At 50.8% G+C, this 23,051-nt stretch overlaps 9 protein-coding genes across 9 annotated transcripts; 5 read left to right on the top strand and 4 right to left on the bottom strand.

Moving 5' to 3' along the window:
- The first annotated feature begins 889 nt into the window (after positions 1–889).
- On the top strand, positions 890–2,548 carry BDW70DRAFT_137255 (M20 family metallopeptidase). Its single transcript, XM_073737013.1, has one exon. The coding sequence runs from the start codon at positions 1,089–1,091 to the stop codon at positions 2,361–2,363; it is 1,275 nt and encodes a 424-aa protein (XP_073595611.1). The 5' UTR covers positions 890–1,088; the 3' UTR covers positions 2,364–2,548.
- Positions 2,549–2,613: 65 nt separating this feature from the next.
- BDW70DRAFT_168488 (glycoside hydrolase family 47 protein) lies at positions 2,614–4,904 on the bottom strand (the record flags this gene model as incomplete). The annotated part of the gene is made up of 3 exons (XM_073742479.1): positions 4,361–4,904; positions 3,659–4,303; positions 2,614–3,596 (listed from the first exon to the last, which is right to left on the bottom strand). Exons 1-3 carry the CDS (start codon positions 4,857–4,859, stop codon positions 2,614–2,616), a joined length of 2,127 nt encoding a protein of 708 aa, XP_073595610.1. The 5' UTR covers positions 4,860–4,904.
- Positions 4,905–5,392: 488 nt separating this feature from the next.
- On the bottom strand, positions 5,393–6,901 carry rpt4 (proteasome regulatory particle base subunit RPT4). The gene is made up of 4 exons (XM_073737012.1): positions 6,585–6,901; positions 6,132–6,518; positions 5,626–6,082; positions 5,393–5,576 (listed from the first exon to the last, which is right to left on the bottom strand). Exons 1-4 carry the CDS (start codon positions 6,799–6,801, stop codon positions 5,456–5,458), a joined length of 1,182 nt encoding a protein of 393 aa, XP_073595609.1. The 5' UTR covers positions 6,802–6,901; the 3' UTR covers positions 5,393–5,455.
- Positions 6,902–7,554: 653 nt separating this feature from the next.
- Positions 7,555–9,812, top strand: aspf22 (enolase acuN). Its single transcript, XM_073744330.1, has 5 exons — positions 7,555–8,157; positions 8,221–8,277; positions 8,345–8,684; positions 8,739–9,179; positions 9,231–9,812. The coding sequence occupies exons 1-5, from the start codon at positions 8,034–8,036 to the stop codon at positions 9,583–9,585; spliced, it is 1,317 nt and encodes a 438-aa protein (XP_073595608.1). The 5' UTR covers positions 7,555–8,033; the 3' UTR covers positions 9,586–9,812.
- Positions 9,813–9,916: 104 nt separating this feature from the next.
- Positions 9,917–11,309, top strand: BDW70DRAFT_137248 (eukaryotic translation initiation factor 3 subunit J). Its single transcript, XM_073737011.1, has 3 exons — positions 9,917–10,136; positions 10,190–10,266; positions 10,325–11,309. The coding sequence occupies exons 1-3, from the start codon at positions 10,118–10,120 to the stop codon at positions 11,024–11,026; spliced, it is 798 nt and encodes a 265-aa protein (XP_073595607.1). The 5' UTR covers positions 9,917–10,117; the 3' UTR covers positions 11,027–11,309.
- Positions 11,310–11,434: 125 nt separating this feature from the next.
- On the bottom strand, positions 11,435–13,018 carry BDW70DRAFT_57971 (14-3-3 adaptor artA-like protein). Its single transcript, XM_073744329.1, has 5 exons — positions 12,938–13,018; positions 12,861–12,872; positions 12,502–12,776; positions 12,362–12,449; positions 11,435–12,298 (listed from the first exon to the last, which is right to left on the bottom strand). Exons 1-5 carry the CDS (start codon positions 12,953–12,955, stop codon positions 11,948–11,950), a joined length of 744 nt encoding a protein of 247 aa, XP_073595606.1. The 5' UTR covers positions 12,956–13,018; the 3' UTR covers positions 11,435–11,947.
- Positions 13,019–14,644: 1,626 nt separating this feature from the next.
- BDW70DRAFT_137239 (calcium-transporting ATPase) lies at positions 14,645–18,232 on the top strand. The gene is made up of 5 exons (XM_073737010.1): positions 14,645–14,867; positions 14,939–15,096; positions 15,164–17,479; positions 17,531–17,853; positions 17,908–18,232. The coding sequence occupies exons 1-5, from the start codon at positions 14,750–14,752 to the stop codon at positions 18,011–18,013; spliced, it is 3,021 nt and encodes a 1,006-aa protein (XP_073595605.1). The 5' UTR covers positions 14,645–14,749; the 3' UTR covers positions 18,014–18,232.
- Positions 18,233–19,082: 850 nt separating this feature from the next.
- Positions 19,083–20,753, top strand: BDW70DRAFT_150683 (putative l-fucose permease; the record flags this gene model as incomplete). Its single annotated transcript, XM_073739191.1, has 5 exons — positions 19,083–19,217; positions 19,285–19,385; positions 19,449–19,666; positions 19,719–20,063; positions 20,137–20,753. The coding sequence occupies 5 exons, from the start codon at positions 19,083–19,085 to the stop codon at positions 20,751–20,753; spliced, it is 1,416 nt and encodes a 471-aa protein (XP_073595604.1).
- A 227-nt stretch (positions 20,754–20,980) lies between these two features.
- On the bottom strand, positions 20,981–22,328 carry BDW70DRAFT_137237 (mitochondrial 54S ribosomal protein uL24m). Its single transcript, XM_073737009.1, has 2 exons — positions 21,862–22,328; positions 20,981–21,785 (listed from the first exon to the last, which is right to left on the bottom strand). The coding sequence occupies exons 1-2, from the start codon at positions 22,276–22,278 to the stop codon at positions 21,120–21,122; spliced, it is 1,083 nt and encodes a 360-aa protein (XP_073595603.1). The 5' UTR covers positions 22,279–22,328; the 3' UTR covers positions 20,981–21,119.
- Between the last annotated feature and the right edge of the window lie 723 nt (positions 22,329–23,051).

Below are 23,051 nucleotides of genomic sequence, written 5' to 3'. Positions count from 1 at the left end.
GGAGCTCGAACGGCTGGGAAAGTCAAGGGCTTGGGGGAGAACATGGATTGCTCCCGGCGCCAGGGACTGGCTTTTTTTCCTCGTCCTGGTAGGTCAACGCCGTTTTTCATTGTGAATTATTAATTCGGATCCAAGGTCCAATCCCGATGGGCGCAGCACGGCAATTCCAGAATGCTGGTGCCGACGTCAAACCCACATGGCGAGCGAAACGGCAACTGTGGTTCGCCTCATGCTTGCACTCAAACTCTTCGAACCAAGAATCTGATGGAACTCTGATGGCGAGGCCCTGACAGCCACAACAACGGCCGGAAGATCCTGCTTCCATAATCGTCGGTCCGGCTCCTGTGGGTGAATGAAGCCAAGCAAAGAGGCGTTAGGAGGCGTGCCCGCGTTGATGCTCTTTTCAGGGTCGGCCCAGTAGTGGCTCTTTGGCCTTTTTACCGTCCGACTCCGCATGTAGTCTCTTTCAATCCCGGCTAATAGTCTGCAGACTGACCATACCGGACCTCACGGTTGTGAGACTGCCGCTCTGCTCTCGACTGGCCGGGGAACTGAGCACAAAGATAGCTGTGCGTCAGAATCTCCAGCTCGGTTAGGGTAAGTTGTCCAATCGAAGATGATGTTATAGATACGCAACATAGGGACGATGACGACGCTGGAGCCTCGGGGAGAATCGTTCTGTCGGGAACCTCTTCCGACATCCGTGCGTCATTTTCGTGCTGCACTATAGGTTTCTCCAGGTCGCCGTAGCTCCCACAGGCGGTGTAATTCTGCTGGATTTTATGCTGGCGGTAGCCATGAATGACATAAAGTGCTCTTTGAAGAGCAGAGCGGATTACGATTCATGGTGGAAAGCAGGTTCATTATTCTTGTTGAAAAGATGGTCGCTTGTTAACTGAGATCTCCATACTTTATTCTATTTCCAGAGTGTTGAGCTTCGGACGGCCGTTGGCTACCTACCCTGGCCTTGTGGGATCCTCCCCGCATCACGACATCACGGTTGTACTACTCCCAACTTCACCTCCACCTCCAGACCGAGCTCTTGACCACCAATTGACCCAAAGAATGCCCATCCCGTAAAAGCAGCAATGAAGCTTTCCATCCTCGCCGCGCTGGCCCTCGTCAGCTTCAGCACTGCATCCACAGAGCAACAATCCCCGCTCTTCTCACATGCAGACAGGTCACCAAAATCCATCATTGACGCCTCACCCTTCCTCTCCCTCCACAGAGACCTCGTCTCAATCCCCTCCGTTTCCGGAAACGAGTCCGCTGTCGGCGAATTCCTAGCAACCTTCCTCGAATCTCACAATTTCAATGTAATAAAGCAGCCAGTCGAAGGGCGCACGTCTCGGTTCAATGTCTTCGCTTACCCGTCCTCTGCTCCATCCAAACCGTCCATCCTTCTGACAAGCCACATCGATACTGTTCCCCCCTTTATCCCATACTCCGTACAATACAGCGATAATGATAGCGATATCGTCATCAGTGGCCGGGGTTGTGACGACGCGAAAGGCAGCGTTGCTGCGCAGGTCGTCGCAGCTCTTGAAACGCTCGCTGAGAATCCCTCTGCGCCCTTAGCTCTCCTGTTCGTTGTTAGTGAGGAGGTCAGTGGCGCAGGAATGCGCGCCTTTTCCTCGAACACAACCCTCAACCCATCCCCGGACTCGCCCTCGTCCCTCGTTGATGGCTACAAGACGATCATTTTCGGCGAACCAACAGACCTTGCCCTTGTCTCCGGGCATAAAGGCATGCTATTATTCCACGTGCACGTCACTGGCAAGTCTTCGCACTCTGGATACCCGTGGCTAGGGGAAAGCGCTTTGAGCACTATCCTCCCTGCGCTTTCGGTCATAGATAAACTCGGCGATATCCCCGTCGAAAAGGGTGGGCTTCCTTCAAGCGATAAATACGGCCGCACAACGGTGAACATCGGCCGGGTCGAAGCCGGTGTAGCGGCCAACGTTGTCCCCGCGGCAGCGGACGCGGATGTCGCTGTTCGTCTTGCTGCCGGGACTCCAGAGGAGGCGATGGATATTGTGCTCGCGGCTGTTGCTAACGCAACGGGGGACAACCCTCATGTTGTTGTGAAATTTGCAGAGGGGCCGAATGGTGGTGTTGGTGGGTATGCGCCTCAGGATCTGGATACGGACGTGCCTGGGTTTGAGATTACCACTGTGAATTACGGCACTGATGTGCCTAATCTGAAGGTCTATGAGGAGAATGATGTGAAGAGGTACCTTTACGGACCAGGGAGTATTCATGTTGCCCATGGAGATCATGAATCGATTACGGTTGCGCAGTTGGAGGAGGCTGTTAAGGGATACAAAAAGTTGATCACTGCTGCATTGGAGCGGCTTTACTGAATTTTCCTTGATCCCTTATGACATATATATATATATATTGACGCGCCGAGTTATGTTTACCTCAGACCTGACTGTTGCACCGTTCAGGTATTCAATTTATTGTTTATACAGCCAGTCTAGAACATATCTGGAAGCAAGCGACGAATCCCAACCCCAAAATGCATTCCAGTCTACGAAAACGACGGCAGCAGCCACATCCGTACATAGAAAACAAGAAAAAAAAAAAAGAAAAAAAAAATGAACTCTAAACTTATACAGGTACAGACTTAGGCACCCTCTCACTCCTGACCCAGCCCGTTCTCAACTCCCCTGTAGGCTTGAACCTGGGCATTGGATGAGCCTCGGTATTAAATACGTTCTCTTCAAGCGAGATGAAGTCGCGGTCTGAAAAGAGCAGGTAGAAATACTTCAGCGTCTCAGCCATCCAAAAGCTTTCCATATTATCGCGCTGCATAGGCGGCTCGGAGTTCACATTGGAGAGGGAGGTGAAGCCGACAATGCGGTATGTCGTTGCGTCTCCGGACTCGGTCTCATAATGAGACGACTTCTCGATGACGGCGGTATGCTTGATGAAGGACTTGAACATTTCCCATCCCCAGTGGCGGTATGTTTCGTCTCCCGTGATGCGGTACATGTAGAAGAGGGATTCGATGGTTTCCGGCCGCTGGAGATTATGTCTATCCTGAGGCTGGATGATGATGTCGCGACGCCAGGAGTTAGGGTCTGATTTGGAGTCTGCGAGAGGGTACAGCGCTTGGGATTTCAGCGGTAGATCTTTGTCCGCGGGCTTCTTGTCCGCCTTGCCTGTGACGAGCGTGGAGTCGGGATACCGCTCTAGCTCGGAGACGTGCGGGGTGTCAATGTCGAAGTAGGTGATTTCGGGGGCGAGGCCGGTGCTGGTGGCCAGATAGGTTGCCCAGCATGTTTTCATAAGTTCTTTGGCGAGGAGGATTTCTTCGTCCTTACGGCGGGTCCATGCGGCGGACTTTTTGGCTTCAGAGAGAGGGATTCCTTCTGTAGCCCCGAGGGCAACTGTTCCAGGAAGGAAGCAGGCGAGGTGGTCCATTTTCGGAGTTAGAGGGCCGTCAAGACCGGCCTGCCGCTCGCCCAGGACAGTCAACTTGGCGTTCTTGGAAAATGTGATGAGGTGTTTGCGAATTCCGATGAGGGCCTCGTCCCACATGTCCTTGTATATTTCTTCTGACGTCTGAAGGTATTGCTTAACAAGATACTCTGAATGTTATTAGCACCGATCTGCTTCACTGGTTTGACATCACTGGTTTGACATCGCGTACCGTAATAAGAGTCGCCTCTGCTACCGAGGCGAATGTTCGCTCCCCTGAACGTTCCCGTATCTGGATAGATATAGATCGGGAGAAGGCCATCAGGGGCTTGATTGGCGTCAACCACTTGCATTACCTTCTCCACGACGCGCCAGTACTCAGCCTCGCCCGTCAGTTTGGCTAGGTACTTGAATTCCAGCTGTACGGAGGTGGCCTCGGCCGTAGACGAGGCGCCGCGGTCTGAATGCGACGGGATACCTGTCGACGTATTGAGGTTCACACTGGCATACGGAATACCTGTTTCCGATTCGAAAGCCCCGAGTAGTCTTTCCGCAAGGTCGGTTGCCTTTTCAATATAGAGATCCTCTCCCGGGGAACCAATGTCATCGTCGGGAATGGGGGCAAGATTGGAATACTCCGTGGAGAGATAATGAGCAGAGAGCAGACCACCGAGCATGCGTATTGTCGTTTCAAAAGTGCTCACATCGTGGTCCTGGTCATATTGTAACGAGTTATGAATCCATGTGCGCGCATGTTGTACACGAGATGTCAAGTTCATGATCATCAACGTGTCCAGTGCATCCACGATTTGCCAGCCCATTCCACCCTCGATCATCTGTTTGCCCTTCTTGGTGACCGGATGGTACTCGTCAAAGCCTTCCAGTGGTAAATGTCAGTAAACAATGCTCTCCAGGCAGGCACGTAGAGACATACCCCAGGCATACTGCTCGTAACCATCCCAGCTGACAATGAAAGCATCCCGGACCTTCTCTCGTCGCGCTGCCCAGTCAATGCCCTTCAGCGGAGTACCGTCATAGGGCTGCTCTGAGTCCAAGCGCTGCACCCACCTCCATAACTCCTCCCCCTTAACTGTATCAGGAGTCCAGGGAGACCGGTAGGTATCACTAGACCCAGTAACAATATACCACAAACTAAATAGACCAAACAGAAGGATTATGCCTTGGAGAACCCTCCTCCGCCTGAGCCTAGGGCCAGTACGCCGCGGCGCAAAGTATGGTTTGTCCTTGTACATGGGCAGAGTGCGGTCACCGGAGAAGAAATTGTTGAGGTTGTTCGTGACACCGGCTGATTGGGAGAAACCGTAACCCCCTAGACCGTTGGCCCCCGGGCTGCGACTGGCCTGCCAGTATTTTTCTGAAGGGGACCGTGAGGTAGGGTATGCGGGACTGCCGTGAGTATTTGGAAAAGACATGGCCGTCCCGTCCACTCAAGCGCTAAGAGGCCTCGCAAAGACCGCGGATATGATCGATGCTCCAGCTAGGCGGTCGTCATAGATGATAACGGTTCAGGCGCTCGGTCGGTGTGCTATCGTCGCTCTTCGTTTTTCACGTTCTGAGTATAATAATTGCAGCTAACGCCGGCATGGATAAATCCTAGGGATGTTAGCATCTGCTACGACGTTGTTGGAATGTCGCCTGTGAAGGACGCGAGGCCTGAGCTATAGCAGCACGAACCTGTACGACTGTAAAACAGACCGCGGCCTACTTGTTTGGCAGACTTACAAGCACGCTCAAATGGAGCAATTTGCCAGCAGTAAACATATATTTGTTCTGTGGTAATTTGTTTTGGGTTGATGGTATCGTGGAAGTGGCCAATTGTCGTGGCTTTAAGTCCGCACCCGCGCAGGATTAGCGCGAGCAACCGCATTGGTTGGAATTGTGTACCAGTTCAAGCCAGACCGTGTGAGAACAGATACAAAACTACAGTTAAGTCTATAACAAGCGCTCACTTTAACATGGCTCATTGCCCCCGGGGATCTGTAAATGACGTGCTATCTGCGCGGCTAATCTACAACTTCTGGTATTCGAGCTTGCCTTCCAGTTTCTTAGCTTCTGCTACCTTGCGGACGGCCCTGTTGAAGTCGTCCTGATTGATCGCATCTCGATAGTCCTTGATAGCAAATAGACCGCTTTTTCAACGTTAGCAATGACCAAGTACAGAACAAGGGTATGACATACGCTTCTGTCACAACATTACGGAGATCAGCACCGTTTAGTCCATCGCTCATTTTCACAACACTCTCAAAATCAATGTCGCCCTCCATTTGCACAGTACTGGAGTGAATCTTCAGGATCTCAAGACGGCCGACCTCGTTAGGCAAGGGAATTTCGATCTTCCGGTCTAGACGACCTGCACGCAGCAAAGCCGGGTCGAGTGTGTCCGGTCGATTTGTAGCCATTATAATCTTTGTCTTCCCCAGATAGTCAAAACCATCCAGCTGGTTGAGTAGCTCCATCAACGTTCGCTGGATTTCTCGGTCCGCCGAGGTACCTTCTGAAAATCGTCGGCCACCTATAGCATCGATTTCGTCCATGAAGATGATACAAGGTTCGTGTTCCTTGGCGTAGCCAAACATTTCTCTGATTAACCGTGCAGATTCACCGATATATTTGTCGACGATAGCGGACGAGACAACTAAACCGTGTTAGCGGAACGCTAGACCTAACGCTGGCAATCAGCTCACCCTTCAAGAAGTTGGTCTCCATAGAACTTGCGACGGCACGTGCCAGGAGCGTCTTTCCGGTACCTGGAGGTCCGTAAAGCAGTACGCCCTTGGGCGGTTTGATACCCACCCGCTGGAATAGCTCAGGGTTCTTCAGCGGCAACTCAATCACTTCACGTAGTTCACGAATCTGGTCATTCAGACCGCCGATACCGGCAAAGTTGATCTGCCCGGGGTCTTCCAACGACATGTTGTAGACTAATGGGTCAACTTCCCTAGGCAGCATTCGCATTATGGTAAGAGTCGTCATATCGAGGGCAACACGGGTACCCTGCTTCAACTTCGATCTGTCGACTTTCGAACGGCAGCCGACGACATATCTGGGTCCAGAGGAAGCCTTGACAATGACTACCTAAGATCAGCTGCTATCGCGTGAAACATAATAAAAGAATCTATTGTCGCAGAAGAACGTACATCGCTCCTCATCGAGCTGCTTCAGCACCTCTCCAATAATCTGACCAACACTTTGCAGAGCCTTGATGTTTTCTTCCGAAATATCGAACTCTCTTTGCAAGTCCTTGATACCCATACGAAGCGCTTTGAGCTTAGCCTCCCATTCCCGGAGATCCAGTAGGCTCCGCTTGTACTCCTCCAGTGCTTGCTCCCTTTCGGGATCAACAGCACCGTTCATCGTAAAAAGAAGGTTAACAGCAATGCTGGATCAAACGAGTTGGAGTGACCACAGTATAGTCGTTTTAAGAGACTGCTTGCCGGTGCGAGAGGAATGAAGCGATGACGGAGATGCTGATAAAAGGGTATCTGGACTTAGCTTGAGAGCTCGCCTGAGCTACCACCACGCACACGGTCACATGACTATACTTATGCCATTAAATTCAGGCCAAATTCAGGCCAAATTCAGGCCAAATTCAAGCCGGGCGTGACGTAGTAACTATTATCCGGTAGCTGTCAGGCATTAAGGTATCCACGTTTGATCCGACTCTATTTCGCCCTCATTACGCAACGAAGTTGCCGAATTGCGGGCTGCGTGATATTATGGCAAAGCTCTGAGAATAGTTGCTCTTGCATGGCTAGATAGCATTCGTTGTAGATTGACCTCAATTCGCATATGAACCACCAGGTTACAGCACGTCTTTTTGCCAGCTGCGTCACGAAATGAAGATCCTACGGCATCGTAGCGCTTTTAAGAGGCGTCGGCGAAGTATAGAACAAAGTCACGATCACGCCGGCGCCTACTCTGAGTGATTACCTCAAAAATGGTGGATTGGTTCTCGCGAGCATCCTGTCACCCGCCTTGCGCCGAGGGTGTACGGGAGATCTCGCTGTAGAGCGTCAGTAAGCCTCCTGAGCCAACAAACAGGCAGTGGCTGCCCCACCATCAACTTGGAAAGACTCGGAGCCAGACAATTTACGTAGAAATACAAGAACCAGCTGCTTTCCATCGAATTCTTGCTCCCCTATAGTCCAAATTGCTGTTGTTGTTTTACTACTCTCGCCGTCCGTCCAAAGTCTGGTAAGTGCCGTCTCTTTGCATCCGCCTCCTAGGTATACACTACTTCAACCCCACCATCCCACCAGCTTAAGCTTGACCTCTCCCCATCATCAGGCAACATAGCATCATCATCACAGCTACACCAGCATTGACCTGTCGGTATGCCTCCTCCACATTGTGGTCTTCCTAAGGATGAGTCCAGGCGGTCTCGATCCATCAGCGATTGACCGGAAGGCTCCATCGCTCACCTGCTGGCATCATTCTTTTTGGGCCATCGGTGAACGACATCCCCGCCTGCTAAACCACTCCCAGCAACTCTTCGCCTCCCCATTCTGTTATATTTGTTAACTTCTCCGTCTTCCAAAAATTTTCCCCTTTCCTCCTTTCTGACTCTATCCTTCTAGTTCATCAAAATGCCTATCTCCAAGATCCACGCCCGCTCAGTCTACGACTCTCGTGGTAACCCCACCGTTGAGGTGGACGTTGTCACCGAGACCGGTCTTCACCGTGCTATTGTTCCTTCTGGAGCTTCTACCGGTGTGTAACTTATTGAGCATGCGTCGATTGATAAAGAACCAACGTTGCTAACTTCAATTGCAGGTCAGCACGAGGCTCACGAGCTCCGTGATGGCGACAAGTCCAAGTGGCTCGGAAAGGGTACGTTTGCAACCACTCCCATAAAAATGATACGAGATGGGGTCCTCTAACAATGGTTTTCAAATAGGTGTTCTAACTGCCGTCAAGAACGTTAATGAGACCATTGGCCCCGCCGTCATTAAGGAGAACCTCGACGTCAAGGAGCAGTCCAAGGTTGACGAGTTCCTCAACAAGCTTGACGGAACTCCCAACAAGAGCAATCTTGGTGCCAACGCCATCCTCGGTGTCAGTCTGGCTATCGCTAAGGCTGGTGCCGCTGAGAAGGGTGTCCCCCTCTACGCTCACATCTCCGACTTGGCTGGAACCAAGAAGCCCTACGTCCTCCCCGTCCCCTTCCAGAACGTCCTCAACGGTGGTTCCCACGCCGGTGGTCGCCTGGCTTTCCAGGAGTTCATGATTGTACCTGAGTGAGTTTCTTGCGGGCCGTTCGCTATCGTTCAAGTATACTGACATGTGGAAAGCACTGCTTCCTCTTTCTCCGAGGGTCTCCGCCAGGGTGCTGAGGTTTACCACAAGCTCAAGGCTCTTGCTAAGAAGAAGTACGGCCAGTCTGCTGGCAACGTCGGTGACGAGGGCGGTGTTGCTCCCGATATCCAGACCGCTGAAGAAGCTCTCGACCTCATCACCGAAGCCATTGAGCAGGCCGGCTACACCGGCAAGATTCACATTGCCATGGACGTTGCCTCTAGCGAGTTCTACAAGCCCGAGGAGAAGAAATACGACCTCGACTTCAAGAACCCCGACAGCGACCCCTCCAAGTGGCTCACCTACGAGCAGCTTGCCGACCTCTACAAGTCCCTTGCTGCCAAGTACCCCATTGTCAGTATCGAGGATCCCTTCGCTGAGGATGACTGGGAGGCCTGGAGCTACTTCTACAAGACCTCTGACTTCCAGATTGTCGGGTATGTATTCCAGTCCGCTTTTTCCTGGTAACTGATCTAACTAGTCAATAGTGATGATCTGACTGTCACCAACCCTCTCCGTATCAAGAAGGCCATTGAGCTCAAGTCCTGCAACGCTCTTCTTCTCAAGGTCAACCAGATTGGTACCCTGACTGAGTCTATCCAGGCCGCCAAGGACTCCTACGCCGATGGCTGGGGTGTCATGGTCTCTCACCGTTCCGGTGAGACTGAGGATGTCACTATTGCCGACATCTCTGTCGGTCTCCGCTCCGGACAGATCAAGACTGGTGCTCCCGCCCGGTCGGAGCGTCTAGCCAAACTGAACCAGATCCTCCGTATTGAGGAGGAGCTCGGCGAGAACGCCGTCTACGCCGGCCAGAACTTCCGCAAGTCTGTTAACTTGTAAACGCCGCTATGAAAACAAAATTGCCCAATCAAACCTGCAACGTCAGGGATTTATTGGGGTTAAATTCCTGAACTGGCACGACTCAAGTTTAGGGTGCTGCTCACCCGATTGAGCAGCATAACCTAGCTGTATCAACGACGAGTGACCGGGAAGGACAGTTATGATGACGAATCTACCAGCCAGTTACATATACAGTGGCCTAATGAAAAATTTCTGAAATCAAATAAGTTCAAAATATAGTATCGTAGTTTGATTTTCAAGACGAATATTGTCTATAGCCAGCATCAATGTCTCATGCAACGAAGCCTGAGAATTTCCATCATCGGGCGCCCGGCACGTGACTTGTCACAAGCCCCACTAAGCTCATTCATTAGGGATGCGGGCAAAAGAAAGGACTTTTGCCCACTTCAGACGAGTGTCTTGTGTCCGCCACTGACCTTTCCTGCGCACTCCCACTTCGCTACGCAAACGAGTTTAAAGATTAAAGAAACACCCTGCGCATTTCTCGCCTTCACATCGCAGTCTAACCACCATGCCGCCATCCAAGTGGGGTTAGTTCAAAATTTCTTCCATTCTGTCCCGCGGAGGACTAACTCGTTTGCAGACGAAGAAGAGGAAGAGGGCGTTTCCCCTCCACCCGTTGCTGCTCGCCGTCGGTTTGATGATGAAGAGGAAGAAGATGTATGTACGCTTCCTCATTCAACCTGACTGATCTAACCGCACATGTCCCTCAAATTAGGTCCTTGACTCCTGGGACGCCGCCGAAGACAGCGAAGTAGAGCGTGAGAAGGCCGCGAAGGCCGCCGAAGCCAAAGCCAAAGCTGAAGCTGAAGCTGCCGCCAACAAGAAGAGCAAAGCAGAGCGGATAGCAGAGCACAAATCACGCCGCAAAGCCGCCGAGGATGAAGAGGACGACGAGAGTGACGAGGACGAGGCCGAGAAGCGCGCCCGCTTGCGCCGCACGGAGAAGGACTCCGACCTCAAGCACGCGGAGGATCTCTTTGGCGACATTGACCTTAACCGCAACCGGGGCAAGAACAAGACAATTGTTGTGCATGACGCCTCGGGCGATCCGACGCAGGCTGTAGATCTTTCCGCAATGCCCGTGTTCAAGCCGGCGACTAAGGAGCAATTTACCACGTTGACGAACACGCTTGTACCGCTTTTGACCGCGCAGAGCAAGAAGCCGCAGTATGCGCTCTGGCTGCCGGAGTTCGCCAAGCAGCTGGCTAAGGAGTTGCCTAGTGGAGATATTAAGAAGGTGGCTAGTGCGTTGACGACGCTGAGCAATGAGAAGATGAAGGAGGAGAGGGCGGCTGATAAGGGAAGCAAGAAGACTAAGGCGGCTAAGACAAAGGTGTCGCTAGTTGCGTCGAGGAGTGACAAAATTGAGACGACCGCTTATGATGATGATGGTTTGGATGACGATGACTTTATGTGATTATGTGATTTTCTTTTCTTGCCTTGCACTTCTTTGCCCTGCGCCTACCTACTTCGCTCAGTTGAAAGTCCAGGTTATAGATCGACAATCTTCGTGTCTATTTTTGTATATCCTCTTCCGTTTGGACATATTCCTTGTTTAGTACTTGCACTTAGCACTGCTCGGTTCGATGGAGTTGTATACCGGCTCCTGAAAAATTCTTGCTTTTGTGCTTTCGCCCTTTCGCTCATCAGTATATAGAATCATTTCCTAGTTCAATCCACGTTATTGGTGATCATGGCAATGGGAAACCATATATCCAACTTTTACGTTGCCTATGTGCGTAGCAAGCCCTAGCAGTTGTGAATACAGTATTACACTGTCCAAGACTTGCGCAAGCATTTACTACGAAGGAACAAGATATAGATTCTTCATTTGTGATGAGTGAAGATTGGCTACTTTTATTGAACCGCCATTAAAACATGTGCTTGGGCAGAGAGTCAGTCGGCTGACAGACTACACTTGCTCATGACTACAAACAATATCAACTACTTCGGTTCAGATATTGAAGCTATGGCCTCTGATTGTATGGGAAACGACAAGGAGGAAAAGGGCAAGGGGTCAACGGTGGAAGGCGATTAAGTGAGAAAACGTGGACTAACACATTGTATCTTGCTGGGGTGGGAATAAAAAAGAGAGAATAAAAGAGAGATAGATAACGTCCACTTCGCCCCTTTCCTCCGCTCTCCGAATGTCAAACTCCGCTGGCCGACCCAGATAATCCCGAACAAGTGGAAGATAAGTGCCGGTCCAAACCTGTCACGCAGCTTAAAAAAGACCTTTGCAAAACACTTCCAGGGGTGTATTCGCACGTCCAGCAAAGACGCCGAGCACTTAACGCGGTTTTTGATACAACAAAGCAGTAAAACGGAAACACCGCCCTTACGACTCAGGAGCCTTGGCTTCCTCGGGCTTCTCCTCGGGAGCAGCAGCTTCCTCCTCAGGCTTCTCCTCCTTGGGGGCAGACACGTTCTCGGGTTCGTTGCCGTCGGATGAAGTCCACAGAGTAAGGTTATCACGCAGCAACTGCATGATGAGAGTGCTATCACGGTAGCTTTCCTCGGAAAGGGAGTCCAGCTCCGCGATAGCGTCATCGAAAGCCTGCTTGGCAAGGTGGCAGGCACGGTCAGGCGAGTTCAGGATCTCGTAGTAAAACACGGAGAAGTTCAGGGCAAGTCCCAGGCGGATGGGGTGCGTGGGGGTAAGCTCAGTCTGAGCGACGTCGGTTGCGTTCTATTGTGTGTATTTAGCTCATGCTCTGATAACAGATACACGAGTTATAAAGTCTAATCATACCTTGTAGGCCTCGTGGGCAGCGGTAGCGGCAACCTTGCGCTTGTTGCCAGACGCGAATTCAGCAAGGTAGCGGTGGTAGTCACCCTTCCTATTTATCACATCAGACACTGCATTCAAATGCTGAACATGACTGAACACACATCTTGTAGTAGAACACCTTAGACTCGCCTGTCTCAGCCTTAGGGATGAGGGACTCGTCCAGTACATCGAGAACGTCTTGGCAGACCTTCTCAAGCTCGGTCTCGATCTTTTGACGGTATTCGCGGATAATGCTGACGTGCTGCTCAGAGCCCTTAGATTCCTCCTTCTGTTCGATGGAGGAGATAATACGCCACGAGGCACGTCGAGTACCGACGACGTTCTTGTAGGCGACAGAGAGAAGGTTACGTTCGTCAACTGTAAGTTCGCCGCCAATCTGGAACGGTGTTAGTCATTTCGAAGGCGGCTGGGCCGAAAAGGAGAAAGGGTATTTTGAGTCTCGAGACGCGGGAATTCATACGTTGGCGACTTCCTAAACATCAAGTCAGCGGTGACGCTCGAAATAAAACATTTCTTCGCGGGCGCTTAGCGACTCACCTTCATATACGTGACCATCTCTATGCGGGGCAGACCATACGTTAGCACTCAAGACAAAAATTCAGACTCCGGAAGTCTAAGCGTCTTACCATCGTAACGCTCGGCCTGCTCGCAAAGGCGGGCGAGGAATGTTTTGCTGAAGGAGGAGGGGTGTTAGTTTGGTTCTTATCTGGGGCTACCAGAAAGTCTAGACCCTTACTTCTCACGCTGTAAAGAACAGAAGATCATTAGTAAAGTATAGGCAGGGTGGACAAGAAGCCTTCATAATAAGAAAGACAGGGATGAGAGATACAAGACAAAGTCAAAAACGACAATCTCATGATGCTCGTGCTGAATTGATAACACCAGATGGAGGGGTTGGGCCAAGAACAACATACCTCAGAAGTCATGGTCGACGGTTAGGTTAGGTCGGGAAAGATAAGAGGTAAGGGGTGGGATCGAGAGGTTATAAGTTAGACTAAGGAAGCGAAGGACGTGGAAGGGGAGAGCCAGAAGCACAGACGCAACGAAGATCGGGGGGAGTTTGAATGCGATCACAGCAACCAGGAAGCGATGGAACAACGGTGAGGTGACGACCACTCTGGCTTAGCGAGAAAGCGGCAGCCAGTGTTTGTGTTTGTTTTGTTTGTCCAGGTGGTCACCGCTTCGGCGGAATGTCGAGCACATGACCTGCCGCTAGATGCCAAGCCAGTACATCACATGACACGCTGTTCTGAGTATATCTGATCTCAAGCCAACAGCCACTGTGAACCATCCAGGTATTCTCTTACCTCAGAGTATATGCAAGGGAGGAAGAGGCAGGACCTATAACAAAGTAGGTTAGCGAGCAGGTTGAATGGAATAGACATTGACATTGGAGAGGAAAGGTCGCTCCCATCAGAACTGCCTTGAAGCCTACTTCAAAAGCACGGTCTCCTACAGCCCTACGGTGTACAGCTACTGATTTATGACACACTTTTGTTGGCATAGCATCATATAGGGCCAGCAGAAGCCCACAAGCTCATCAAAATGACCCGTCAAAAAGCGCTAACTGGCTCATAACTTTACTGAGAACCACCTGGGTTTCATTGGTTGTGGATCTGGTACAGGCATCAGCATTTCTCGCAGCATTTGCAGGGAATATGTGTAATGGTATAGTAACCACTTGGTTACGGCGAGAAGTAATTGAGGCATGGAAATCAATCCGATATCTGATAGAGGCGATGTCTCTGAGTCTTACGGCAGCTTCAAGTAGACCGCTAGATAGTGCGATCAGAAATATCGCGGCGATTGAGAGCATTTGGCACTCTGTCGAGAGTCGCAGCGAATGAGATAGGTGACAAACTATGTATGGAAGCGTTCAGCCCTGTTGTTTGGTACCGGCAGTCATCCGCTGAAAGAACACGTTGAATGCCTGTCCCAGCCTCTCGAACTAGATAGAAACGATATCTATGCTTATTTTTGTCGAGAATTTCTGAATTTTGCGGGTTGTAAGCTTAGAATTAGAGGATCATTTTCCCTCAGAAAAATAAATAAAATAGCATATCACGTCGAAAGGTCGATAGTAAGAAAGTTATCGTGCCCTGGATCATTTACTATGCAATCATGCATCCAGTTTGCCTTCAGGATCCATTTTGTTTTCTAGATCTTTCCCGACTGGGCTTCTCCAACCGCCCTCCGCTCACTACTAATTACGGCTCCGTTCGGCCACCTGTCCTAGCTTTAATGCCTTGATTGCCTGGGCCAGCATTCTCTCTACTCGCAAACTCTCTCCGCTCTTTTTCTTCTTCTTGCTCCCCGGTCCTGGTCAACTATCCGATTATATAGTCGGCCATGGAGCAATCCTATATTCTCGCGCCGGCGGAAGTGCTGAAGCATTTCGACGTCACTGAACGGTCTGGTCTATCTAGCGCCCAGGTCTCTCAATCAAGACAGAAATATGGTCCAAATTGTGAGTTTTTTGCTCTCTGTGTAATGTAAGAGGCTCAGCTCCAAATGCTAACCTGTCTTTTCCGTCGCTAGCGCTCGCGGAAGAACCACCAACTCCTTTATGGGAACTTGTGCTCGAGCAGTTCAAGGACCAGCTCATTCTTATACTTCTAGGCTCAGCAGCTGTTTCATTCGTACTGGCTCTTTTCGAAGAGAGTGATGACTGGACTGTCTTCGTCGACCCTGCGGTGGTACGTACTAGGACGCAAAGAGATCATCTACTCCAGCATCCTTCTAACTTAGTTTGCGCTGTTGCAGATCTTGACTATCCTCATCCTCAATGCGATCGTCGGCGTGACCCAGGAAAGCAGTGCTGAGAAGGCAATTGCTGCTCTGCAGGAATACTCCGCGAACGAGGCCAAAGTGGTCCGGGATGGTGCGGTTCAGCGCATCAAGGCGGAGGATCTGGTACCTGGAGATATCGTTCACGTTGCGGTTGGGGACCGAGTCCCCGCTGATTGCAGACTCCTCGCCATTCACAGCAACAGCTTTCGGGTAGACCAAGCTATCCTTACGGGCGAAAGCGAGAGTGTAGCCAAAGACACTCGTGCGGTCAATGATAGGCAGGCTGTTAAGCAGGACCAAACCAACATCCTCTTCTCGGGTACCACCGTTGTTAATGGAAATGCCACAGCGGTCGTGGTTCTGACTGGTTCATCGACTGCAATTGGCGATATTCATGAGAGCATCACGTCTCAGATTTCAGAGCCGACGCCGCTGAAGCAAAAGTTGAACGACTTCGGTGACATGTTGGCTAAAGTCATTACGGTGATCTGCATTCTGGTCTGGGTCATTAATGTCGAACACTTCAACGATCCTTCTCATGGCGGTTGGGCTAAAGGCGCAATCTATTACCTCAAGATCGCAGTGTCCCTGGGAGTGGCCGCTATTCCGGAGGGTTTGGCCGTTGTCATCACCACCTGTCTGGCTCTTGGGACTCGTAAAATGGCCCAGAAGAATGCCGTGGTCCGCTCGTTGCCTTCTGTTGAAACTCTTGGAAGCTGCAGTGTGATTTGCTCTGACAAGACGGGAACTCTCACCACCAATCAGATGAGTGTCGGAAAGATCGTCTACTTGAGCCAGTTGGGAACCGGCGTTGAGGTCATCGATGTTGAAGGCACAACTTTTGCGCCTGAAGGCAGCCTTTCATACAACGGCCAGGTCGTTACGAACCTGGCGGCCTCTTCTTCGACCATACGACAGATGACTGAGGTTATGGCTCGTTGCAACGCTGCTGCGATCGCCTATGATGAGAAGACTGGTACATTTTCGTGCATTGGCGAACCCACCGAGGGAGCCTTACGTGTCCTCGTTGAGAAGATTGGCACCGATGATGCTGCTACGAATGATAAGCTTCTCAGCTTGCCCGCTTCGCAAAAGCTCCACGTTTCAAGCGCCTATTATGAATCTCGTCTGCCCCTGCAGGCTACTTATGAGTTCTCCCGCGACCGAAAAAGCATGTCCGTTTTGGTAGGTACTGGAAATAACCAGAGACTTCTTGTCAAAGGTGCTCCTGAATCTATCCTCGAGCGTTGCTCTTACGCCCTCCTTGGTGCGAACGGTGCGCGCGTGTCCCTGACTAAAGCCCACCTTGATCTTTTGTCGTCTGAGGTCGTGGAATACGCAAGCCGTGGTCTTCGTGTGATTGCCCTGGCAAGTGTCGATGACGTCGGCGCGAACCCCCTTATTCACAAGGCTAGCACGTCTGAAGAATACGCGCAGCTAGAACAGAACATGACACTCATTGGCCTTGTCGCCATGCTTGACCCGCCTCGCGTGGAGGTTGCCGATTCAATCAAGAAATGTGCAGAAGCTGGTATCCGTGTGATTGTCATTACTGGTGATAACCAGAACACTGCAGAGTCCATTTGTCGTGAGATTGGTGTTTTTGGTAAGGACGAAGATCTTAAAGGCAAGAGTTTCACAGGGAGGGAGTTCGACAGCCTCTCTCACAGTGAACAACTTGAGGCCGTCAAGAACGCATCGCTTTTTTCACGTACTGAGCCCTCTCACAAATCTAAGCTCGTTGATCTCTTGCAATCTCTTGGCCATGTGGTCGCGATGACTGGCGACGGTGTTAACGATGCCCCTGCTTTGAAGAAGTCCGATATTGGTGTCGCCATGGGTACTGGCACTGACGTGGCAAAGCTTGCGGCTGATATGGTTCTTGTGGATGACAACTTTGCGACTATCACCATTGCCGTTGAAGAGGGACGGTCGATCTACAGCAATACCCAGCAATTCATTCGATACCTTATCTCGTCCAACATCGGTGAGGTTGTGTCTATCTTCCTTACTGCCGCTCTTGGTATGCCTGAAGCTCTTGTCCCTGTGCAGCTTCTATGGGTCAACCTGGTAACCGATGGCTTGCCTGCAACTGCCCTGTCATTCAATCCCGCCGACCATGATGTGATGCGACGACCCCCGAGAAAGCGGGATGAGCCGCTTGTTGGCGGTTGGCTGCTCTTTAGATATCTGGTGATTGGTACCTATGTCGGTGCGGCTACGGTATTTGGCTACGTGTGGTGGTTCCTCTACAACCCAGAAGGCCCTCAAATTTCTTTCTGGCAATTGGTAAGCCCTAACTACGTTTTTGTTTGAGGCCTTCAGCTAACTCGGTAATAGTCTCACTTCCATAAATGTTCCACCGAGTTCCCAGAGATTGGCTGTGAGATGTTCACGAATGATATGTCGCGCTCTGCATCCACGGTCTCGCTATCGATTCTTGTTGTGATCGAGATGCTGAACGCGATGAACGCCCTCTCGTCCAGCGAATCGCTCCTCACGTTTGGTCTCTGGAACAATATGATGCTCGTTTATGCCATAATTCTCTCGATGACTCTCCACTTTGCGATTCTGTACATCCCCTTCTTGCAAGGACTCTTCGCGATCCTTCCTCTGGACTGGACAGAATGGAAAGCGGTCCTGGCAATCAGTGCCCCTGTCATGTAAGATCTCTCTCGCTCCTTGTGTCGTCCACCCTGCTAATATTATCGCGACAGCGTCATCGATGAGCTTCTGAAGGTAGTAGAGCGTCGCTTGTATAACACTACCGTCACGGCTCCTGTGAAGGAGAACGGAGCCGTATCAAAGCCGAAGAAGGCATAGAGTTGGGTTGAAGAAGTGTTGGCTTCAGTGCCAAATGCGTGTCTGATTAGATTTAGACGTTGGCCCCTGAGAAGTGGCCATTTTCACCTCTTTGGACAAGTTACGCATGTATGTATCATGGTAGATGAATATTTCGAGAAATTAATGTCTCGAATTTGGGCCAAGCACCGAGTTATAGTTTGGCCATTGGAATAGGAATCTGCTTTCGTTGCTTGTCACCTGATCTGGCGTAGTATTGGTCCTGTTTGTTTCAAGCGTCCTCTTCTACACTCTGACCTCGGCCAGCTCCGACATTTTATGCTCCAAATACGAATTATCCGACTTGGCGTAGCCACTTGCGATCCTCCGAATCTCATTCCATTGGCTTTATTTACCCGCGATGACGATCCATTGTTCGACAGCTCTAGTATTGCCGTTGTGGAAGGCAACAGGTCTGGGAGGGTGCAGAGCGAGCAACACTCCGGAAGTGTCAATCACTTGCTTTTCTGCCGCACTAATGAAATTCGATTGCCAACAGCCTCAGTGAATGGACCTGCAAGCATGAGGAACGCCCTGCGAAGCCTTTTAGGCTAGAAAACCGGCAACACACATGCTTGGAGTCGCCAGGGTGTGACCGTGCGTGAATGGTGGATTCTTACCGTGGATCTTCCCCAGACCAGAGAGTTGCCGTGCCCCAGGAGGTCTGGGGTAAAGGTTTAGAGCCAGTGATCGTCCGCTTCCACCAGTGACCGTTGCCCACCCTACCCCAGACTGTGAAGAGCGGCTCCCGAAGAAGGAAAATGAGGAGAAGATGGTGCCCGCAGAATGGCAGCACAGGGTTCTGGGCGACTTATTGGCTGCCCAAAAATGCGCTTCCTCAGTACGCTACCACGTTGAGCAGCTTCATGATGTTGCACAAGCCAAGTATATAGCCACTACATAAGGATAGTGAGCAGCTGCTTTTGGCCCGTACATCTTTCTCTGAGCGCCTGGGTTTTGCACGTTTTTATGTGTCGCTTTTTGGCACCATTACACCCTCAGTTCCCAGTGTGAATTACGAAGTCCAACTCGGCTTCGCTCCCTGCTCGACATGGGTTTCGTTCGGTTTTTGAAGACCCGGTCTGGGTTGCGGGTCGATAATACCAAGACTACATCGGCAGCAAATTTGACATTACGACAGAGTCTTTGGCCTCTGATGCTCGTCACTATACTCTTTTTTTTATGGGTAGGTATTCCGCGCCAGCAGGTCCAGGCTGGCTATGATATCTCTACCTTCGGCTCACACCACATAGGGTTTCGCATACGGGTTGCTTGATACTCTTAACAAGCATTTCCAGGTTACACTCAACATTACGCGAACACGAAGTTCGGGACTGCAGGCCGCATATTTTGGGTATGCACTTTTCAGTACTGCGCATAACATATCTTGAGTATCTTTACTGACTAGATAATCTAGTGCCTACCCTCTCGCTTCCCTAGGCTACGCAAACTGGCTCCTCCGACACTACGGATATAAGCTCGTTTTTATCTTCGGCCTGGTTCTTTATGGTATCGGAGCGCTGTGCATGTGGCCTGCTGGTCTGAACCGATCATTTGGAGGTTTCTGCGCAGCTACATTCGTCATCGGGTCAGGGCTTGGGTCGCTCGAGACAGCAGCCAACCCGTACCTTGCAGGTAATGATGCTTGGTGCACTATACTTGTTGTAACACCCGCTAACCCGCACAGTCTGTGGCCCGCCAAAGTATGCCGAAATCCGAATCAACCTAGCCCAAGCATTCAATGGAATCGGCACAGTCGTTGCGCCCGCCCTTGCCTCGTACGTGTTTTTCACCGACACGGAGGACTCCGTCGACGCTTTGAAACGCGTGCAGTGGGTGTACCTTGCTATTGGTATCTTCGTCTTCGTATTGGCAGCAGTTTTCTTCATGTCCACCATCCCCGAAGTGACGGATCAGGACATGGCATTTCAGGTCGCCACTACGCACGTCGATGAACAGGACAAGCCATTCTGGAAGCAGTATAAGCTGTTCCATGCCACTTTCGCGCAATTTACATACACTGGCGCCCAAGGTTCGCTTCCCAGCCCACCTACTGTACCAGATGGTTGAGCCCATTTACTAACTATGCCCTGTAGTCGCCATAGCCTCCTATTTTATCAACTACGCAACCGAAACCTGGCCCGCGGTCGACAACTCGACGGGCTCCAAATACCTTGCTGGCGCACAGGCAGCCTTCACAGTTGGGCGGTTCCTGGGTGCCTTCTTAATGAAATATATCCGGCCGCGATGGGTCTTCCTCGGCTACATTTCGGGCGTCGTCGCTTTCTGCGCAGCGTCTACAACACAGCGCAACGAGACCGGAGTCGCCATGCTCTTCCTAACCCTGTTCTTCGAATCAGTATGCTTCCCCACCATCGTCGCGCTGGGCATCCGCGGGCTGGGACGGCATTACAAGCGTGGGTCCGGCTTCATTGTGGGTGGTGTCAGTGGTGGTGCGGCAATCCCACCGCTGCTTGCACATGTTGCGGATTTGCGTAATGATACGGGTTTTGCGTTTATCGTGCCGACGATGTTTATGGTTCTTGCGTGGACTTATGCTGTTGCAGTGAATTTTGTTCCTGCATATAGGGATACCGTTGATAAGGTGGGGAGTAGCGACATTGGACTTACGGGGAGCGCACTTGATAATGGAGGAAAGAAGGAAGGGAAGGATGTTGAGGCTCTGGGGGTTGTTGAGAAGGGGGAGGTTGTTCATGTTTAGGAAAGGGGGTATTATCTGGGTGGTAGTTCTGCTTATTTTTGACGGCTATGAATTATGATTGCATCATACCTTCCTGGTCTATAACGTTATTCATCTAGGAGTAGTACAAAGTAGAGCCATATACGTGATTTCTGACCTTTTCCTTCTATGATATGCATTTGTGGCCGTTGTCCTAAGCAAAGGGTCTATAGCCGAGTCATACAAACACAAACAACAGGTGAGTACCATGATAGTCCTAATTTTATACATTCATATTTTATAATACAATAATCTAGAGATACACCCAGGGAAATCAAGCAGCTCGCAAACAAGACAGGAGGACAACAGGAAAGACGGCAAGAAACGAAAAGAAAGAGATCAGCTCAATCAAGCAGTCTGAGCCTCCTTAATCTTCTTAGTCTTCTTCGTCACCGAATTCTCCTTCATATACATCTCAATGAACGACAACGTCTGCTCATCCATCATTAAATTCCCATCAGCATCTCTCCTCCTTTCCAACTCCTCCTTCTTCTTCTGCTTAATCATAGCCATAAGCTCCCCCTTCGGCGTCATCAAAGACCTGCTCTGAAGATACTCCTTCTTAAGGTCCTCTAGCTTCTTCTGCTCCACAAACTCCGGGTCATGGCGCGTCCGGTACTTAGAGAACTTATTTCGCAGTTCATCAAGCACACTAGGAGGGAAGGGCGCGTAATGAAGAGATGGCACCCAGGTGGGTGTTTCAACCTCCATGCGAAGTGTGTCCCATTCCTCGTCTTTGAAGGTTGGCTTCTCGGGACGCGGCCAGGGTATCTCGATGTCCTCTCCAGCAATGTAGCGGGTGTGCCGAGGAGTGTCGACGCCCTGCTCACGTTCAAGGAGGGGGCCGCCACCGTAGACGTGTTCGACTAGGACATCGCGGGTGACGCCTGTGGCTGGGTCGTCGAGGGCGACGACGAGGCGGACGTCGTCAATAGAGATGGGGAGGGGCACGGTCTGGAAGGGGTTTTTGTTGCCAAATTGTTCGCTGAGCCATTCGGGAAAGTAGACGTCGGCCTGGGTGATATTAATACAACATCATACTCTCCAATCCACTTCATCTCTCGAGTAGGGGTTGGCGTGAGATACATACCACGTTACAATCCTTGACCGTCAGGGTCTCATTCTCCGGATCCACGCGAGTTACCACATTGATTTTTCCCTTATCTCTTCCCTTCATGATACATACCCGGTCACCCGGGGCAAAGTTGATATACTTTCTCCGCAGATGCTTCGGAATAGCCGGTGGCTGCATTGCTTGCGGACTCAGAGCACCAAACATTTTTCCGTCTAACCCCGCATCTCGCTGAGGTGCAAGTGGTCCTCGCATCCAGTCTTCACGACGTCGTAACCTCTCTGCGCGGATGTTGTCCAGCTGGAACCGGTTGTAGGCGAACCGCTGCCGCAGGCTGTCGTTTAGCTCTTCGTGTCGGGCATCTTTACTCGCTCGAATTGCTTTGCGCTGAGCCTGGTTTCGGGCCAAGGCTGTCCGACGTACGACCTTCTGCATTCTGAGGATGGCCCGGTCTGGCAATGGCGAGCGTGTGGTGCGGATTGCGGACCCTTCGAGTGTTTGCGTCGGAGAGGGAAAATTGCGGACCTAGGTCACGTGTACATTTTAGTGGGTGACTTGACTTCGAAGAAAGCAGTCGCTCCATGCCTATACTGCGGATTATCGCTACTTTAATTAGTATAAAAAATATCCTTCTCTCTTATAAATCAATTATCTTATTCTAAGCGATGTTGGAAACCCTATTGCTGAAGCTGCGTCACGGGTTTCTGGCAAAAGAACATAATCGATTTCGGATCGAACAACCCAGTAACAGAAAATAGTTCCATGCATTCTCTTTAACCAAGAATAATTAAAGCAAAGGAAAAAGGTGAATAGACTTTGGCGTGGAATCCGAAAGGCATAGGAATCTTCTATCAGATCACGAAATTCCAACTTGCTTGATCAAACCCTCCAGCTCGAACTGCTGAAGCGAAGACACCGTCGGTCTACACTATCCCTACTAGGTAGTGGTGCAGACCTGCTGTCAGTGAACAGAGCGTCTCTTTGCCGGAGGGAATCGAGCTGCCTCGGGGGCGCTATGGAGAACGGTTCAAGAGAAAACGAAAAGCCCACAAGGTTATGACAACGCCTCCCTAGAAAAAGAAGTCTGCAAAAGAAGAAAGTCGACCAACTGCACAGCCAGATAATTCCATGAAGCTCATGTGCCCAGTGCTTGAATATTAACCACACTCGCATCAGGCACCCTCCGGCACTTTCACCAAACCAAATCC

Source organism: Aspergillus foveolatus (genome assembly GCF_047715535.1).
Source record: "Aspergillus foveolatus strain CBS 279.81 unplaced genomic scaffold BDW70scaffold_27, whole genome shotgun sequence".
Classification (NCBI taxonomy): domain Eukaryota; kingdom Fungi; phylum Ascomycota; class Eurotiomycetes; order Eurotiales; family Aspergillaceae; genus Aspergillus; species Aspergillus foveolatus.
This window is presented reverse-complemented; position numbering and strand designations above follow the sequence as displayed.

What these genes read in the sequence shown, in the direction of transcription:
- BDW70DRAFT_137255 (XM_073737013.1), top strand. Translation starts at nt 1,089, where the DNA reads ATGAAGCTTTCCATCCTCGCCGCGCTGGCCCTCGTCAGCTTCAGCACT.
- BDW70DRAFT_137237 (XM_073737009.1), bottom strand. Translation starts at nt 22,278, where the DNA reads ATGCAGAAGGTCGTACGTCGGACAGCCTTGGCCCGAAACCAGGCTCAG. An exon ending in CGGTCAAGGATTGTAACGTG is followed by an intron (nt 21,786 to 21,861) that starts GTATGTATCTCA and finishes AATATCACCCAG; the next exon opens with GCCGACGTCTACTTTCCCGA.
- BDW70DRAFT_137248 (XM_073737011.1), top strand. An exon ending in ATGATGAAGAGGAAGAAGAT is followed by an intron (nt 10,267 to 10,324) that starts GTATGTACGCTT and finishes CCCTCAAATTAG; the next exon opens with GTCCTTGACTCCTGGGACGC.
- rpt4 (XM_073737012.1), bottom strand. Translation starts at nt 6,801, where the DNA reads ATGAACGGTGCTGTTGATCCCGAAAGGGAGCAAGCACTGGAGGAGTAC. An exon ending in GCAGCTCGATGAGGAGCGAT is followed by an intron (nt 6,519 to 6,584) that starts GTACGTTCTTCT and finishes GATCTTAGGTAG; the next exon opens with TCATTGTCAAGGCTTCCTCT. An exon ending in GGAGACCAACTTCTTGAAGG is followed by an intron (nt 6,083 to 6,131) that starts GTGAGCTGATTG and finishes AACACGGTTTAG; the next exon opens with TTGTCTCGTCCGCTATCGTC.
- BDW70DRAFT_137239 (XM_073737010.1), top strand. Translation starts at nt 14,750, where the DNA reads ATGGAGCAATCCTATATTCTCGCGCCGGCGGAAGTGCTGAAGCATTTC. An exon ending in TCTTCGTCGACCCTGCGGTG is followed by an intron (nt 15,097 to 15,163) that starts GTACGTACTAGG and finishes GCGCTGTTGCAG; the next exon opens with ATCTTGACTATCCTCATCCT. An exon ending in GCAATCAGTGCCCCTGTCAT is followed by an intron (nt 17,854 to 17,907) that starts GTAAGATCTCTC and finishes TTATCGCGACAG; the next exon opens with CGTCATCGATGAGCTTCTGA.
- BDW70DRAFT_57971 (XM_073744329.1), bottom strand. An exon ending in AAGGTGTTCTACTACAAGAT is followed by an intron (nt 12,450 to 12,501) that starts GTGTGTTCAGTC and finishes TGTGATAAATAG; the next exon opens with GAAGGGTGACTACCACCGCT. An exon ending in CTGCCCACGAGGCCTACAAG is followed by an intron (nt 12,299 to 12,361) that starts GTATGATTAGAC and finishes TACACACAATAG; the next exon opens with AACGCAACCGACGTCGCTCA.
- aspf22 (XM_073744330.1), top strand. Translation starts at nt 8,034, where the DNA reads ATGCCTATCTCCAAGATCCACGCCCGCTCAGTCTACGACTCTCGTGGT. An exon ending in TCCTTCTGGAGCTTCTACCG is followed by an intron (nt 8,158 to 8,220) that starts GTGTGTAACTTA and finishes CTTCAATTGCAG; the next exon opens with GTCAGCACGAGGCTCACGAG. An exon ending in TCTGACTTCCAGATTGTCGG is followed by an intron (nt 9,180 to 9,230) that starts GTATGTATTCCA and finishes ACTAGTCAATAG; the next exon opens with TGATGATCTGACTGTCACCA.